The 13,735-nt window shown below is 38.9% G+C and overlaps 1 protein-coding gene across 1 annotated transcript in view; it reads left to right on the top strand.

Annotated features, from left to right (window-relative positions):
* LOC139949253 (ATP-dependent RNA helicase DHX8-like) overlaps positions 1 to 13,735 on the top strand; it is a 35,831-nt gene that overhangs the window by 16,907 nt on the left and 5,189 nt on the right. Inside the window, exons 13-20 of the mRNA XM_071947649.1 lie at positions 1,708 to 1,831; positions 2,741 to 2,922; positions 4,164 to 4,304; positions 4,462 to 4,755; positions 6,676 to 6,804; positions 8,648 to 8,844; positions 10,425 to 10,515; positions 12,625 to 12,713. Of these exons, the coding sequence (XP_071803750.1) occupies positions 1,708 to 1,831; positions 2,741 to 2,922; positions 4,164 to 4,304; positions 4,462 to 4,755; positions 6,676 to 6,804; positions 8,648 to 8,844; positions 10,425 to 10,515; positions 12,625 to 12,713 (1,247 nt within the window). The remainder of the gene's footprint in view (positions 1 to 1,707; positions 1,832 to 2,740; positions 2,923 to 4,163; positions 4,305 to 4,461; positions 4,756 to 6,675; positions 6,805 to 8,647; positions 8,845 to 10,424; positions 10,516 to 12,624; positions 12,714 to 13,735) is intronic.

The following is a 13,735-nucleotide window of genomic DNA, read 5'->3' as shown; positions in this document are numbered from 1 at the left end:
TACAACCTTGTGATTGAAAGTCTTAGTTTTGTAGCTGCTCCACTTGCAGACATGCCAACTAGTACGTTTTTCCCGTATTTCGTACGGGTTTTTGTAAAAAATACGGGTGTACGGGTTTTGCAAAAAAAATACGGTTTTGAGCATCGCCACCGCAAAAATACAATTTTTTCCCAGTTGGCCGTCGTGCCCTTTTTTAACTCAAGTTCAATATTTTTTTATTGACACAAATAAGTTTTCGGCCGACTACTTACGGCCGATAATGATTATCCAATGAACTCTATTCCATGGGGGTATTCCTTATTCAACTTTCACCACTCATCGAGCGCAACAGAGATTCCCTCGCATCCATCATTGCACGCACGCTAGTAGCACAAACCTGCATTGCATACTACACGCCAGTTTATCTGACGTCCCGATTTCACAGGGAACCAGTCTAACACAATTCATTGTCAAATGCCCTTATATGGTATCGGTCCTTTTGTGAACGGACGAATCGAGTTTGCAAAAGAATTTGTTTGCCAAAATAAAGACGCAAAAGATATAGAGCGCCTGAAGCGAAATTTTTATAAGATAAATTTAAGAACTATGCCCCCAAATGCAACAAACGAAACTTTTTGGGATGATTTGTTATTATTTTTTGTCTTCTTCATTGAAATTAAATTTTTTTTTTTTTTTTTTTTTTTTTTTTTTTTTTTTATTATTTTTTTTCTTCAAGTTTTAATTTACTGGTTTAATTAGGCTGTTTGATAACTTAATGGCCTTCACACCTTCTCTATTTTGCCTGTCTCGGGGCTTAAAACTACGTTTACGCGTGTTTAAAAAAAATACAGGTTTTTGATGCAAAATACAGGTTTTGGGGTTTCAGAATACAGTTTTGTGATCCCAGAGGTTGGCATAACTGCACTTGTCTCTCCATCTTCTCCCCTGGTGCTCCCTGTTCTGTTTGATCCCTTATAGTGGTTGTTCCAAGGGGTATAGATAGATTGCAATGCGCGTCATCGACCGCCAGCTTTTATGTATTAACAAGAGACAAGTGCACGTGTGTACGGGCTGCCGTGTGCCTTTGTTAATACATCAAAGATGGCGGTCCATGGCGTGTATTGCAATCCATCTATTGAGTCCGCTGTCAGAAATTTAAGTTTTGAGAACCAGCCAAAACAGGCCAACAGGTGTGACATTTTAAAAGTAATTTTTTTATTGTAAATTTAAATGCCAAAGTATGTTTTACTTTCAATTGGCAACTTCCTTCCTGATAAATGACATCAAAAAGGGGTTAAAATTAGCATTGAAATAAAATGTGCCGATGTATGTACAAAAGACAACTCAACTTTAAAACCTCTTTTTCTCAGATGCATTCTTTCGCATCTCTTGGTGTTTTTACTTTAAAAATTTTTGAACCAAATTGGTATTAACATGGGTTTTTTCAGCATTAAAGCATTGTGCTCTTTTCAAATGTATCAAGAATATAAAAATGACCGGGGCGCGAACGGCTCATTTTGCTTGATCGCATCACAGATGTTCCTAACTTTGGTCTGTTCCTTTATGCATTTGTTGTTTTTCTGGCCTCGTACGTGATCTCTAGTATGCTTCTTTCCCTTAGCTGTTACTAGTTTCTTTCCATTTTTGGTATGGGTTAACTTTGGTTTAGCTTACTTTGGTTGTTGCAATTTAAAAACTGGACTTACTGTTTTGGGTTTTATCACACAGCCGATCTTCACAATTCCTGGCCGTACTTTTCCCGTTGAGATCCTTTACACCAAGGAACCAGAGGCTGATTATCTGGACGCTTCACTCATCACCGTCATGCAGATTCATCTGACTGAACCACCGGGTAAGAACCCCCAGGACTGACTGATAGATATACAGGGTGATATATGGGGTGACAGGGGATGCATGGGGTGACAGACAGGGTGGTACGTGGGGTGACAGACAGGGTGATACGTGGGGTGACAGGGTGATGTATGGGGTGACAGACAGGGTGATATATGGGGTGACAGGGTGATATATGGGGTGACAGACAGAGTGATGCATTGGTGACTGACAGAGTACCACACGGAGTGACACACAGGTTGACAGACAGTGTAGTACACAGGATGACACATGTTGACAGACATCTACTGATGTTAAAACAATTTCTACAAGCAACACTTGATTATTGCGTGACTTTCTACTGATATTAAAAAGTTTTTTTTAAGTAAGGCATTTTTGTTTGTTGTTGCCTTCAAGGTGATATCCTTCCGTTCTGGACAGGAAGGATGTCACTGGGTGACAGTAGGGGTGAAAGATGTTGTGAGACAAAGCATGATTACTGCGAGACTTTTTTTTCATTTCATTTTATTTGCCAGCAAACATAAAAAACACAAGTATTAAAAGATTGCACATCATACAAGAAAAGGCACTACAATGGTTAAAAAAAAGAATACAAAAATGTAAAAACACTAGCAAATTACTGAGAAACCTGGCCTGGCCGCGGGCAGATACAAGGATTGTGTAGGAAACACCTCCAGTGGAACACAAAACACTAGAGACAAACAAAAGACAAGAACCCTGGCAGGGAAAGCCAATAGCCACATTAAATCACTTTCAAAGTGGCTGATTTTTTGGTCCAAGACAATACCGAATATTAATAAGACAAAACACACCCTCCACAGGAGAAATACGCATTACTCACCATCCAGCCAAGCCGGGCAACTAACTGATGTTTCTAAGCAAGACATTTTTGTTTGTTGATGCCTTCCAGGTGATATCCTTCTGTTCTTGACGGGTCAGGAGGAGATCGACACGGCTTGCGAGATTCTCTTTGAGAGGATGAAGTCTCTTGGCCCAGAGGTTCCTGAGCTGATCATCCTTCCGGTTTACTCCGCCCTGCCGAGCGAGATGCAGACGAGAATCTTCGACCCCGCCCCTCCTGGCAGCAGAAAGGTGTGACATTGTTTTATTTGCGAAGTGTGGAGGGCAAACAAATGTACACATCACAAAATGAGGGGTCTGGTAATCACTCTTAAAATGAATGGCAATAAAAACCGCATGCACATTCCCGTGCTGACGACATAAAGGAGCAGTTTTGTGGGAAATTTAGCATCTTTACAGAACGTGTAGGCTTAATGGGTCAGACATGGCCAATTAGTAGGATTCCGTGATTGAACAAAAACAGTGTTTCACTGTGTAAAGTAAGATTTTTTTCTGCTTGGTTTCATTTTGTTTTGTTGTATTTTGGGAGCTAAAGTTACGGGGTGATTGTACGAAAGCAAAATGCCGTTTGATGAAGACGCAACGTTTTTGACACACATGCGCGGTTGTGTTAATGATTTTTCTAGTTAAAGCCATTGGACACTTTCGGTACAGAAAAAAAAAAAAAAAACTTCACAGATTTACAAATAACTTACAGGGTTTACAGAAGGTAATGGTGAAAGACTTCTCTTGAAATATTATTCCATGAAATGCTTTACTGTTTGAAAAACATGGAACGATATCGCGAATTACGGATTTATTTTAAACACATGTCATGACACGGCGAAACGTGCGGAAACAAGGGTGGGTTTTCCCGTTATTTTCTCCCGACTCCGATGACCGATTGAGCCTAAATTTTCACAGGTTTGTTATTTTATATAAAAGTTGTAATGCACGAAGTGTGGGCCTTGGACAATGCTGTTTACCGAAAGTGTCCGATGGCTTTAAGTGTCCAAAATGTCACCACAACATTTTTTAGATTTTTTTTCAAAACTTGGTCGCATCTCTGATTCTTGTTTTGTGCTTAGCTACTTTGTGTATTTAAGCAGGGCCCAATGTCATAGAGCTGCTTAAGCAAAAAATTTGCTTAAGCACGAACATAGCTTGCTTATTTTACACATGTTACTGGCAAAAATGTCATGCCATGTACATTGCTTGTGACTAATATTTAGCTGTTGTTTACTTAGCATAACAATTGAGTGGAGTCTTAGCCGGTAATCTGATTTTGCAAAGAAAAGATTTTTTTTGCTTAAGCAAAATTTTTTGTTTAAGCAGCTCTATGAAATTGGGCCCTGGTCTGTGACATTTGTTATGCCATTGGAGGTAACTGACTGTGGATCTCAATGACCAGGGCACTAATGTAAAGCACAATGATAGTACCTTTTTTTTGTAGAATGGCTAGTTACTACTACTATTTGTGGTTTGTTTATTAGGTTGTCATAGCAACCAACATTGCCGAGACATCTCTTACCATTGATGGAATCTACTACGTTGTGGACCCCGGCTTTGTCAAACAGAAAGTCTACAATTCTAAGACGGGGATGGACCAACTTGTTGTTACACCCATATCACAGGTAAGGCTTCAAAACTTGGAATGGCTGATTCTTTAGTAGGTTTCTCGTCAATTAAGTTGTCGAAATAGAATTTTGTAACAAAATAAATCACTCAGTTTGTTTAAAGGTTTTTTTTCTTAAGTATGAAAGTAACTTTGTGGGATTTTGTTTTTTGAAGGCTCAAGCTAAACAACGTGCAGGTCGTGCCGGGCGCACCGGTCCGGGGAAATGTTACCGTCTCTACACCGAGCGTGCCTACCGAGACGAAATGCTAACAACGGCCGTCCCCGAGATCCAACGGACAAACCTGGCCAGCACACTCCTCGCTCTCAAAGCAATGGGGATAAACGATCTACTGGCGTTTGACTTTATGGACGCACCTCCGACGGAAACACTGATCACGGCCATGGAGCAGTTGCATTCATTGAGTGCTCTAGATGATGAGGGTCTGTTGACTAGACTTGGACGTAGGGTGAGTTGTGTCTGGTCATCTGTGTGCCAGACTATCACAGAGTTTTAAAAGTTTGCCATACTTGCGTAAATTTGCGTTCAGTGGAAATAACTGTTTTTTTTTTTTTAACATGTTTGGAAATCCCGGGGTTCAAATTTAATTGGGACATAAAGTAACCCTGGACGATATCGGAAATTTTGACTGGCGATATATCGTCATGTAAATATTGCCGATATGACGATATATCGTGAAGATTTTTGAAATTGAAAGTACCCTTCAGAAGGGGACAACAATGGCTCAATCGCACGCTTAAAAACAGTTTTACCGCAAGGACCAAGACAAGACAAACATAACATGACTGTTGTGTAAAAAAAAAATATAAAAAAATAGATAAATTTTATTCAAACCGCCTTAATGAAAATTACTGAATTAACATTACATCCATATTCCATGAAACAGAAAACGTAATATTTTTTGGTTTTACATCACTGGGTCTGAAGCAATTAAATCATATTTGTACCTCAATCGATTGGAGTGGTGCGATCTCTAAAAACCCATGGAGGAAAAACCTGGTGCCGCTATTTTTATTCCAATGCGTTCACAATCATCACTATATACGTGCATGAATATTCACAGTCGATTCGCTTGTGTTGGTCAACTCACCGTCAACACGACCAATGCTATTTTATATAGCTGTATGGTCAAAACAGTTCCAAATGCAGGAAAGCGCCCTCTGTTGTCCATGATGTACAATACAAGCTCTGTGAAGAAGCAAGATGGCGGCCGACGGCTTTTGCCGCCTCAAGAAAAAAAATTTCACGATAAAAAAAACACTCATTTTATTACCGAAATGTAACCAAAACTAGTAAAAATTCTCTTTTGGCTAATACTTTACATTTCTATGACTCTTTTGTGGATTTTAAATATATTACTGGAGGTTTTGATGGTGAGTTTACGGCACCTAGCGAGTTGACGTTGAGTTGACGGCAAGTAGTTGGACCCATATTTTCAGTGCGTCCGACATCGTCCGACATTTCCTGACGACAACGTGGTGATTTCTGGTCAAGGGAATTTCCCCTACAGCTTTGCACCCACTTGTGGGCACGGAAACACTCGGTTCATTTGTCCCCTAATAATAACTTATAAGAATAACCGTGGGATCGAGGTGATGGATACTGCTACGTGGTGAATTCTGGCCAAGGGAATTTCCCCTACAGCTTTGCACCCACGCTTGGCCACGGCAGCACTCAGTTCATGCATCCCCTTATAATAAAGTACCATAATAACAGTGGGATCGAGGTGATAGATACTGCTCCGGGTATTCACACAGCACATAAACGGTTCAAGAACGTTGGTCATGCTTCAGCGCTGCAAAGAGAGACCACCATGTCTAGATATGATGATGTTTACAAGGTATGCGTTCAGCCACAACTTTCATTAGAAGTTGTATGCGACAGCATCAGCCCTAACAAATCTTATTTACCTGTGAGATCGTAAGAAATCCGTGAGAAAATACTTGATATTTTGAAAGATATCGTCTATGAAAAAAAATACCGTTTTGAGATAAATTCAAAACAAACATCGATATTGGCGATATTGTTTTCAATGTCGTATCGTGACGATATTATCGTCATATCGTCCAGGCTTAACACAAAGCCATAAGTACTAGAATTGGTAGAAAAAGGGCTTCAGGTCTGAAATTTTTAATATTCTAGTATGTTTGAGTAAAGAACAACCTCTTTCTCAAAAACTACATTACGTCAGAGGGAGCCATTTCTCACAATGTTTTATACTATCAATAGCTCCCCATTGCTCGTTACCAAGTAAGTTTTTATGCTAACAATCGTTTTGAGTAAAACCACTTTCCTGTGCCTTTAGCTCCTTGGTTTTCTTTACCACGACTTTGTAATGACATTTTCTGTTTGTTTTTCTCCTCCGCAGATGGCAGAGTTCCCATTGGAACCGATGTTGTCCAAAGTTCTGATCATGTCCGTCACTCTTGGCTGCAGTGAGGAGATTCTTACCATTGTGTCTATGCTGTCCGTTCAAAACGTCTTCTACAGACCTAAGGTTTGTCTCCTGTTTTTAACCGGAAATCCTGACGACGACTAGAGCAAGCTAGTCCAAACGTTGAGACCAATTTAAGAACTGACTCCGCGATAGTACAGTAAATCACGATCCTTTTAGCTAAAGTAGTAGTCCAGCCTATTTTCTATACCATCCGCCCGGGTAATAACTAAATAGCAGGACGGTTCTCAGAACTGAGAACATCTACTCCGCGGTAGTAGAATAAAGCAAGACAGTTCTCTGTAGTAGATACACACATGGTGTTACCGCAAACCAAATATATATTTTTAAAACCACCACCCAAAAGAAAAGTATGATTGAAAAAAACAATTTTATTCAAACTTTTTTTAATTTTTAAACTGAGATCATGTTCATAAGAAAATAAAGATAAAACCATATGGAACACCCCAGATTGTAGAAGAGGGCTTTCAAAACCAAAGATAAATGTCTGTAAGCATGTTTCGGACTTGCACGCTTTGGCACTCGCACGCTTTCGCACTTGCATGCTTACATGGTTTGCACTCGCAAGCTTTCACGCTTTGAGCTCATCATTCAGCCTACCACATCTCTGTATAAGTTAATCACTACACAAAGGCCTATGGTTTCTGTTGCCCTGGTCTTGGCCTTGGTGCCCCTTCACAACTTTCACATAGTCTGTAAGATTTTCCAATGGAAGTGCCCTTTGGAAAATAAAAATGGCCTTGCCCTCTCAACTAAGAAAGTCCAGGCCTCTGTATTTTGTAAATGCACAATGTCAAACTACAGACTTGGTGGGGTGTCTTGGCCGAGAGGATAAGAGCACCGAACTCAAGCTCTGATGTTTGTGTTCAGCAGAGTGTGGGTTCGTATCCCAGTCATGACACTTGTGTCCCTGAGCAAGACACTTAACTATAATTGCTTCTCTCCACCCAGGGGTAAATGGGTACATGTGAGGGCAGAGATGGTTCTTGTGGTTGGTTTAGCTTAGTGCGCTGCATATTTGGCAGCACAGGCTGTATACTCCCCAGGGAGCTGAGATGGTTTAAGGAATGACATGGCCCAGTGATCAGGGTAATAATGTTGGAAGCGCTTTGAGAAATTATTATTATTATTATTATTATTATCTATTATTCAAAACCACATTGGATGTGTTGTGTAACGCATGTAAAAGAACCCAGTGCACTTATCGAAAAGCGAAGGGGTACGCCCCGGTTGTCCTGGCTGTGGCTGCTATATGCGCCGTAGCACCTTGTAAACCCTTATAAGGTGCTAAATAATTGGGTCTCAGAATTCATTACTGTAATCTTTCTGGAAGTTTGTATATACGCAGCGCCTTGAGTACCTTGTTTGGTAGATCCTGCGCTATATAAGACGTAATATTATTATTATTATTATTATAATGAATGGTCAGACAGTAGGAGGGTTGACTATTCTCTCTAGATGTGTCTATACGAACTCACCACATGGTATCATATTGCAGACTGGCATAGTTATCTACAATTCAAAAACCACTGTGAATGATCACACAGTAGGCTGGCATAATTTATCAATTATTCATATGATTAAAGAAGAAAGGTTTGCAGTACCACCATGTGAATATCTCTTTTTGAGTAGTGTTGATTCTGAAAAGAACCGGTGGTTAACGACTCAACGTTTTGATCAGTATGCTCTTATCATCCCTTTATGAGAACCAACACTACTCGAAAAGAGATATTCACATGGTGTTATCGCAAACCTCTCTTAGTTGTACTTCCACTATGCAAAGTTTCAACTCCTACTTCTTCATATGTTGAAACATTGAATGTTTTCCTTTTATGACAAAATTTCCATTCTTAATATGACTAAATACAAACTATTTTCTGGACAGGACAAGCAAGCGATTGCCGACCAGCGTAAAGCTAAATTCCAGCAAGCTGAGGGGGACCATCTGACCCTCCTAGCCGTCTATAATTCCTGGAAGAACAACAAGTTCTCCAACCCTTGGTGCTTTGAGAATTTTGTCCAGGCGCGGACTCTCCGTCGAGCGCAGGATGTCCGGAAACAACTGCTCGGAATAATGGACAGGTAAAAGTCATTGTCGGTTGACTTTAAGATTGTTTTTAAAGGCACTGGACACTTTTGGTAATTGTCTAAGAGTAGTATTCTCAACGATTGCATAAAGTAACAAATCTGTGAAAATTTGGGCTCAATTGGTCATCAAAGTTGCAAGAGAATAGTGAAAGAAAAAACACCCTTGTTGCACAAATTTGTGTGATTTCAGATACCTAAAAAATGCTTCAGGCCTGAAGTTTTTTGAATATTTGAGTGAGAAATTATCTCTTTCTCAAAAGCAACATTACTGCAGAGGGTGTCCAGGGCCTTTAAGTGGCCAAATATTTCATTGACAGATAAATGTACAGAATGTTTCCAGCGGGTTACCCTGTCAACTTGCTCCTTTTTTATTTTCATTTCATTTATTCTGAAGAGGATGAAGAAAAGGATTCTCAGAAAAGCGAACTTAATCACTGTATTAGCCAAGGAAAGAAATTTCTGTGTAATACTGAACACGATTTGTAATTACTCAAAATAATTGTTAGCATAAAAACTCACTTGGTAACGAGCAATGGAGAGCTGTTGATAGTATAAAACATTACCAAATTACGTAGTTTTCGAGACAGAAGTAATTTCTCACTGAAATATTTCAATTGAATGTGAGACCTCAGCTGAGGTCTCGAATTCAAGCATCACAACTTGTACGACAAGGGTGTTTTTTTCTTCCATTATTCCCTCGCAACTTTGACGACCAATTGAGTTCAAATTTTCACAGTTTGATATTTTCACAGGTTTGCATATGTTGAGATACACCAAGTAAAAAGACTGGTCTTTGACAATTACCAAAGGTGTCCAATGCCTTTAACTCAACACTTTTCAACATGGAAACTAGATAGTACCACAGAGAATTATTCCAGGGACTTTGGAAGGTGTTGCCCTCTAAGCAGGCATGTGGCCTGGAAATTCATGTTTGTGAGGGCAAGGCCATTTTCATTTTGTTTAGAGCGATTCAATGGGAAAATCTTAACAGTCTATGGGTGTATTTTGAAGGAGCTTTAAAGGGTGGCTGCAGTGTTTTTTTAATAATTCAAACGATTAAACATGACTTTTTAAACCTGAAATATTTATTTTTATTATTTATTATATGCGCAAGTATTTTAAAAATGGTTCTCAAGAGATTAGGGGAACCCACCCCGCCCCATAAACGTGACGTCATGTCGGTAACCCGAGCCGTCGGGCCCCCTGGCTGTGTGCATATAGAGACGTGTGCACTGTATGGCCTGGTACCTAGGCGCGTGTAGTTAGGGACCAGACTCTTTTTGCCGACGGTATGTTTGAGTTCCCGACGTGACGTCGATGGTAGGGGGGCGGTAACAATCCACAAAAGGGGGGGGGCATGACTTATTCGCTAATTACGCAAGTGAGATATGTCGGGGAAAAAACAAAACACATTTTATTGATGTTCACTACATATATCAGAAATAAATGACAGCAAAATTAACTTTTTTTTTTAATTCACTGCAGCATCCCTTTAAATTTAAAACAATCCATGGTAATGGTCTTTATTATGATGTTTGTTCTTAGAAAGTTCTTCCTTTTTTTCTTGCTTACAGACATAAATTAGACGTCATTACCTGTGGAAAGAACACCGCCCGTGTGCAGAAGGCCATCTGCAGCGGTTTCTTCAGAAGCGCCGCCAAAAAGGTACCATGTCTGTTTTCTTCTAGTTCAGCCCAAAAAGGCGGAAAGTGTCTTATATTTGCACCTGACAATCATGCAAAATGCTTAGTATACACACTGCTTTTGTTTTTGGTTAATGTTTTTGTTGGTTTTTTACCAATCCTATGTAATACCTTTAAATAAAAGAAAACTTTCTAGTTAGTATATTACTGCTCTAGAATTGCAAAGGTTGTGGTTTTTTTTTTCACAGTACCGAGTATACAGTGCTAGCACACATCGGTGCTAGGGTAAACCAAAACTAACGAGACTTTCGAGGTTCAGAAATTTTAATTTTGTAACCAAATTTAATGGCATTATTTAATTTTGGAACAAAACATAGGTTAGTGCTCTAGTCAATATACACAGCTCTATGGTGTGGTGGACACAATTGTGATGAAATCAAGTTAATTGAATCTTTTGTCAGAGATATCAGTATAATAGAAATGTAAGCCAAAACAGGATTGACAGAATATTTTTTTATTATGGCAACTTTCTTCCTGATAAACAGCATAACAAGGGGTTCAAATTAGCATTGCAAGAAAATGTGCTGATGTATTTTCAATAAAAAATTTGACTTTAAAGGCAGTGGACACTATTGGTAATTACTCAAAATAATTATCATCTTAAAACGTTTCTTGGTGACGAGTAATGGGGAGAGGTTGGTAGATAAAACATTGTGAGAAACAGGTCCCTCTGAAGTGGAGTACTTTTCGAGAAAGAAGTAATTTTCCACGAATTTCATTTCCAGACCTCAAGTTTAGAATTTGAGGTCTCGAAATCAAGCATCTGAAAGCACACAACTTCGTGTGACAAGGGTGTTTTTTCTTTCATTATTTTCTCGCAACATTTCACAGGTTTGTTATTTTATGTATATGTTGAGATACATCAACTGTGAAGACTAGTCTTTGACAATTACCAATAGTGTCCACTGCCTTTAAACCCCTTGTTTCCAGTTTCAGTCTCTTAACATGTATTGATGTTTCTACTTTCACAACATTTGAACCAGAGGTGGCATCAACATGGACTTTTAACAGTATCCAAGTATAGAGTATGCTGTTTTCAGATGTATCAAAAAAAGAAAGTAAAAAGACCTAGGTCGACAGACGACTCATTTTGCTTGATCGCATCACATATTGGAAAATGAATTTGAAGACAAATTGAGGATTACACACAAATGGGATAAAAAACTTGTGACAAATTAGTTTAAGGAATGTTACAGAATTGGTAAGAAAGAAAAATCGTGAAGATCACAGATTTACATAAAACTTACACAGTCTAATGATGATGATAGTTGAAAACATCCCTTGAAATTTTTCTGGCGGAAATGTCATATGTGATGAGAAATAAATAATCAAACTTCGCGTTTGGAGTTTATCCCTCAGAGAGCGTTTTATTCATTTTTTTTTTGGCATCGATGCAATGCAAAATTTGTAATAGTTTTTTTTATTATTCTCTCATGGCCCAGACGGCTGATTGGTCTCAAACTTCGACAGGTTTGTCAGTTTATGTATATGGTGGATGACATAAATTGCTTACACTGTCAGCAAGTGTTTTGTTTGCAAAAACCAATTCTGTAATGTTCCTTTAAATTCAGGCATGCTGTTCTTCCTACTTTGCTCATTGAAAAATCTGAAAAAATGTGATGAAATAGTCTGAATTGTCTATTAAAGCCTATACCATGTGTACATGTAGGTCAGCCCTGCTGCTTGGTAATACATTCCTACTTTTCTTCTAAGAACCAAATATCATGCCTGTAATTTGTAATCTGTACGTGTGTCCTTGAGCAAGATACTAATTGCTTCTCTACACCCAGGGGTATAAATGGGTACCTGCGAGGGTAGAGGTTGATATTGTGAATGAAAATGCCACAAGCGCCTTATAGGCAGCTCAGGGTTGTATACTCCCCAGGGAGCTGAGAAACATTTAAAAGGGATGTTATTGGCCCTATGACCAGGGGACAAATGTAAAGCGCATTGATATGGTTATTCTAAAATGCGTTATATAAGAATTGGTTATTATTATTATTATTATTATTATTATTATTATTATTATTATTATTATTATTATTATTATTATTATTCATTTATCTAATAGGATCCACAGGAGGGGTATCGGACTCTAGTTGACAGTCAAATTGTGTACATTCATCCATCCAGTGCTCTCTTCAACCGGCAACCAGACTGGTGAGTCAAACAATCATGAATGCCACTGCCATAGGGAAATTTCTCCGTCGGAGATTTGGGCTGTAGGAGGATGATTCAACAGAGGGCGCTATCAGAAGTAGTTTGTGCACAGTTCGCCATATGGGGGGACCGAATCTTCGGCGGGACAGAATCTCGTGCCACACCCCGTCAAGCAATGTTTTTTTTCCCTTTTTAAAGCGTGTTACTTGGTTATTTCTGTGCAAACAAGTTATATGTTAAAACACATTGAACGAAGAAACCACCCTGTGAAACTGTATTCATAAATACCCTAGACAGTTTGACTGTTCCTATCAGTGATAAGCCCATCACGTTGGGGTGTTTAAACATGTGCTAGAAACACGGCTTTAAAGGCAAGTGTTTAAAGGCACTGGACACCTCTGGTAATTGACATTGACCAGTCTTCTCACTTAGTGTATCTCAACATTTGCATAACAAACCTTCGAAAATTTGAATTCAATTGGTCGTCGAATTTGTGAGATAATAATGAAAGAAAAAACACCCTTGTCACACCAAGTTGTGTGCTTTTAGATGCTTGATTTCGAGACCTCAAAATCAAATTCTGAGGTCTTGAAACCAAATTCGTGGAAAATTACTTCAATCTCAAAAACTAAGTTACTTCAGAGCCGTTTCTCACAATGTTTTTTACTATCAACAGCTCCCCATTACTCGCTACCAAGTAAGGTTTTATGCTAATAATTGTTTTGAATAACTACCAATAGTGTCCAGTGCCTTTAAACATAGATGTGGTGCGCAAGCTTTACACTTGGCACTAGTTTACGCAAATGCAAAAGTTACACCAGTAATCTATGTACAACTAACAGTGCATGCGTACATACAGCGGTTGAGCGTAATGAGCATTTTGACAACGGAGCATGAAATCGTGACAACAACTAAATACTTATAATAAATTTGGATAGATTTTCCAACATTTTTACACTTTTTTTGAATTGGGATAAAAAAGTGGTGACTCTGTCTTGAAGTATCGGTTAAAATCTTGCACA

This window comes from Asterias amurensis, chromosome 16, assembly GCF_032118995.1.
Source record: "Asterias amurensis chromosome 16, ASM3211899v1".
Taxonomy (NCBI): Eukaryota; Metazoa; Echinodermata; class Asteroidea; order Forcipulatida; family Asteriidae; genus Asterias; species Asterias amurensis.
This window is presented reverse-complemented; position numbering and strand designations above follow the sequence as displayed.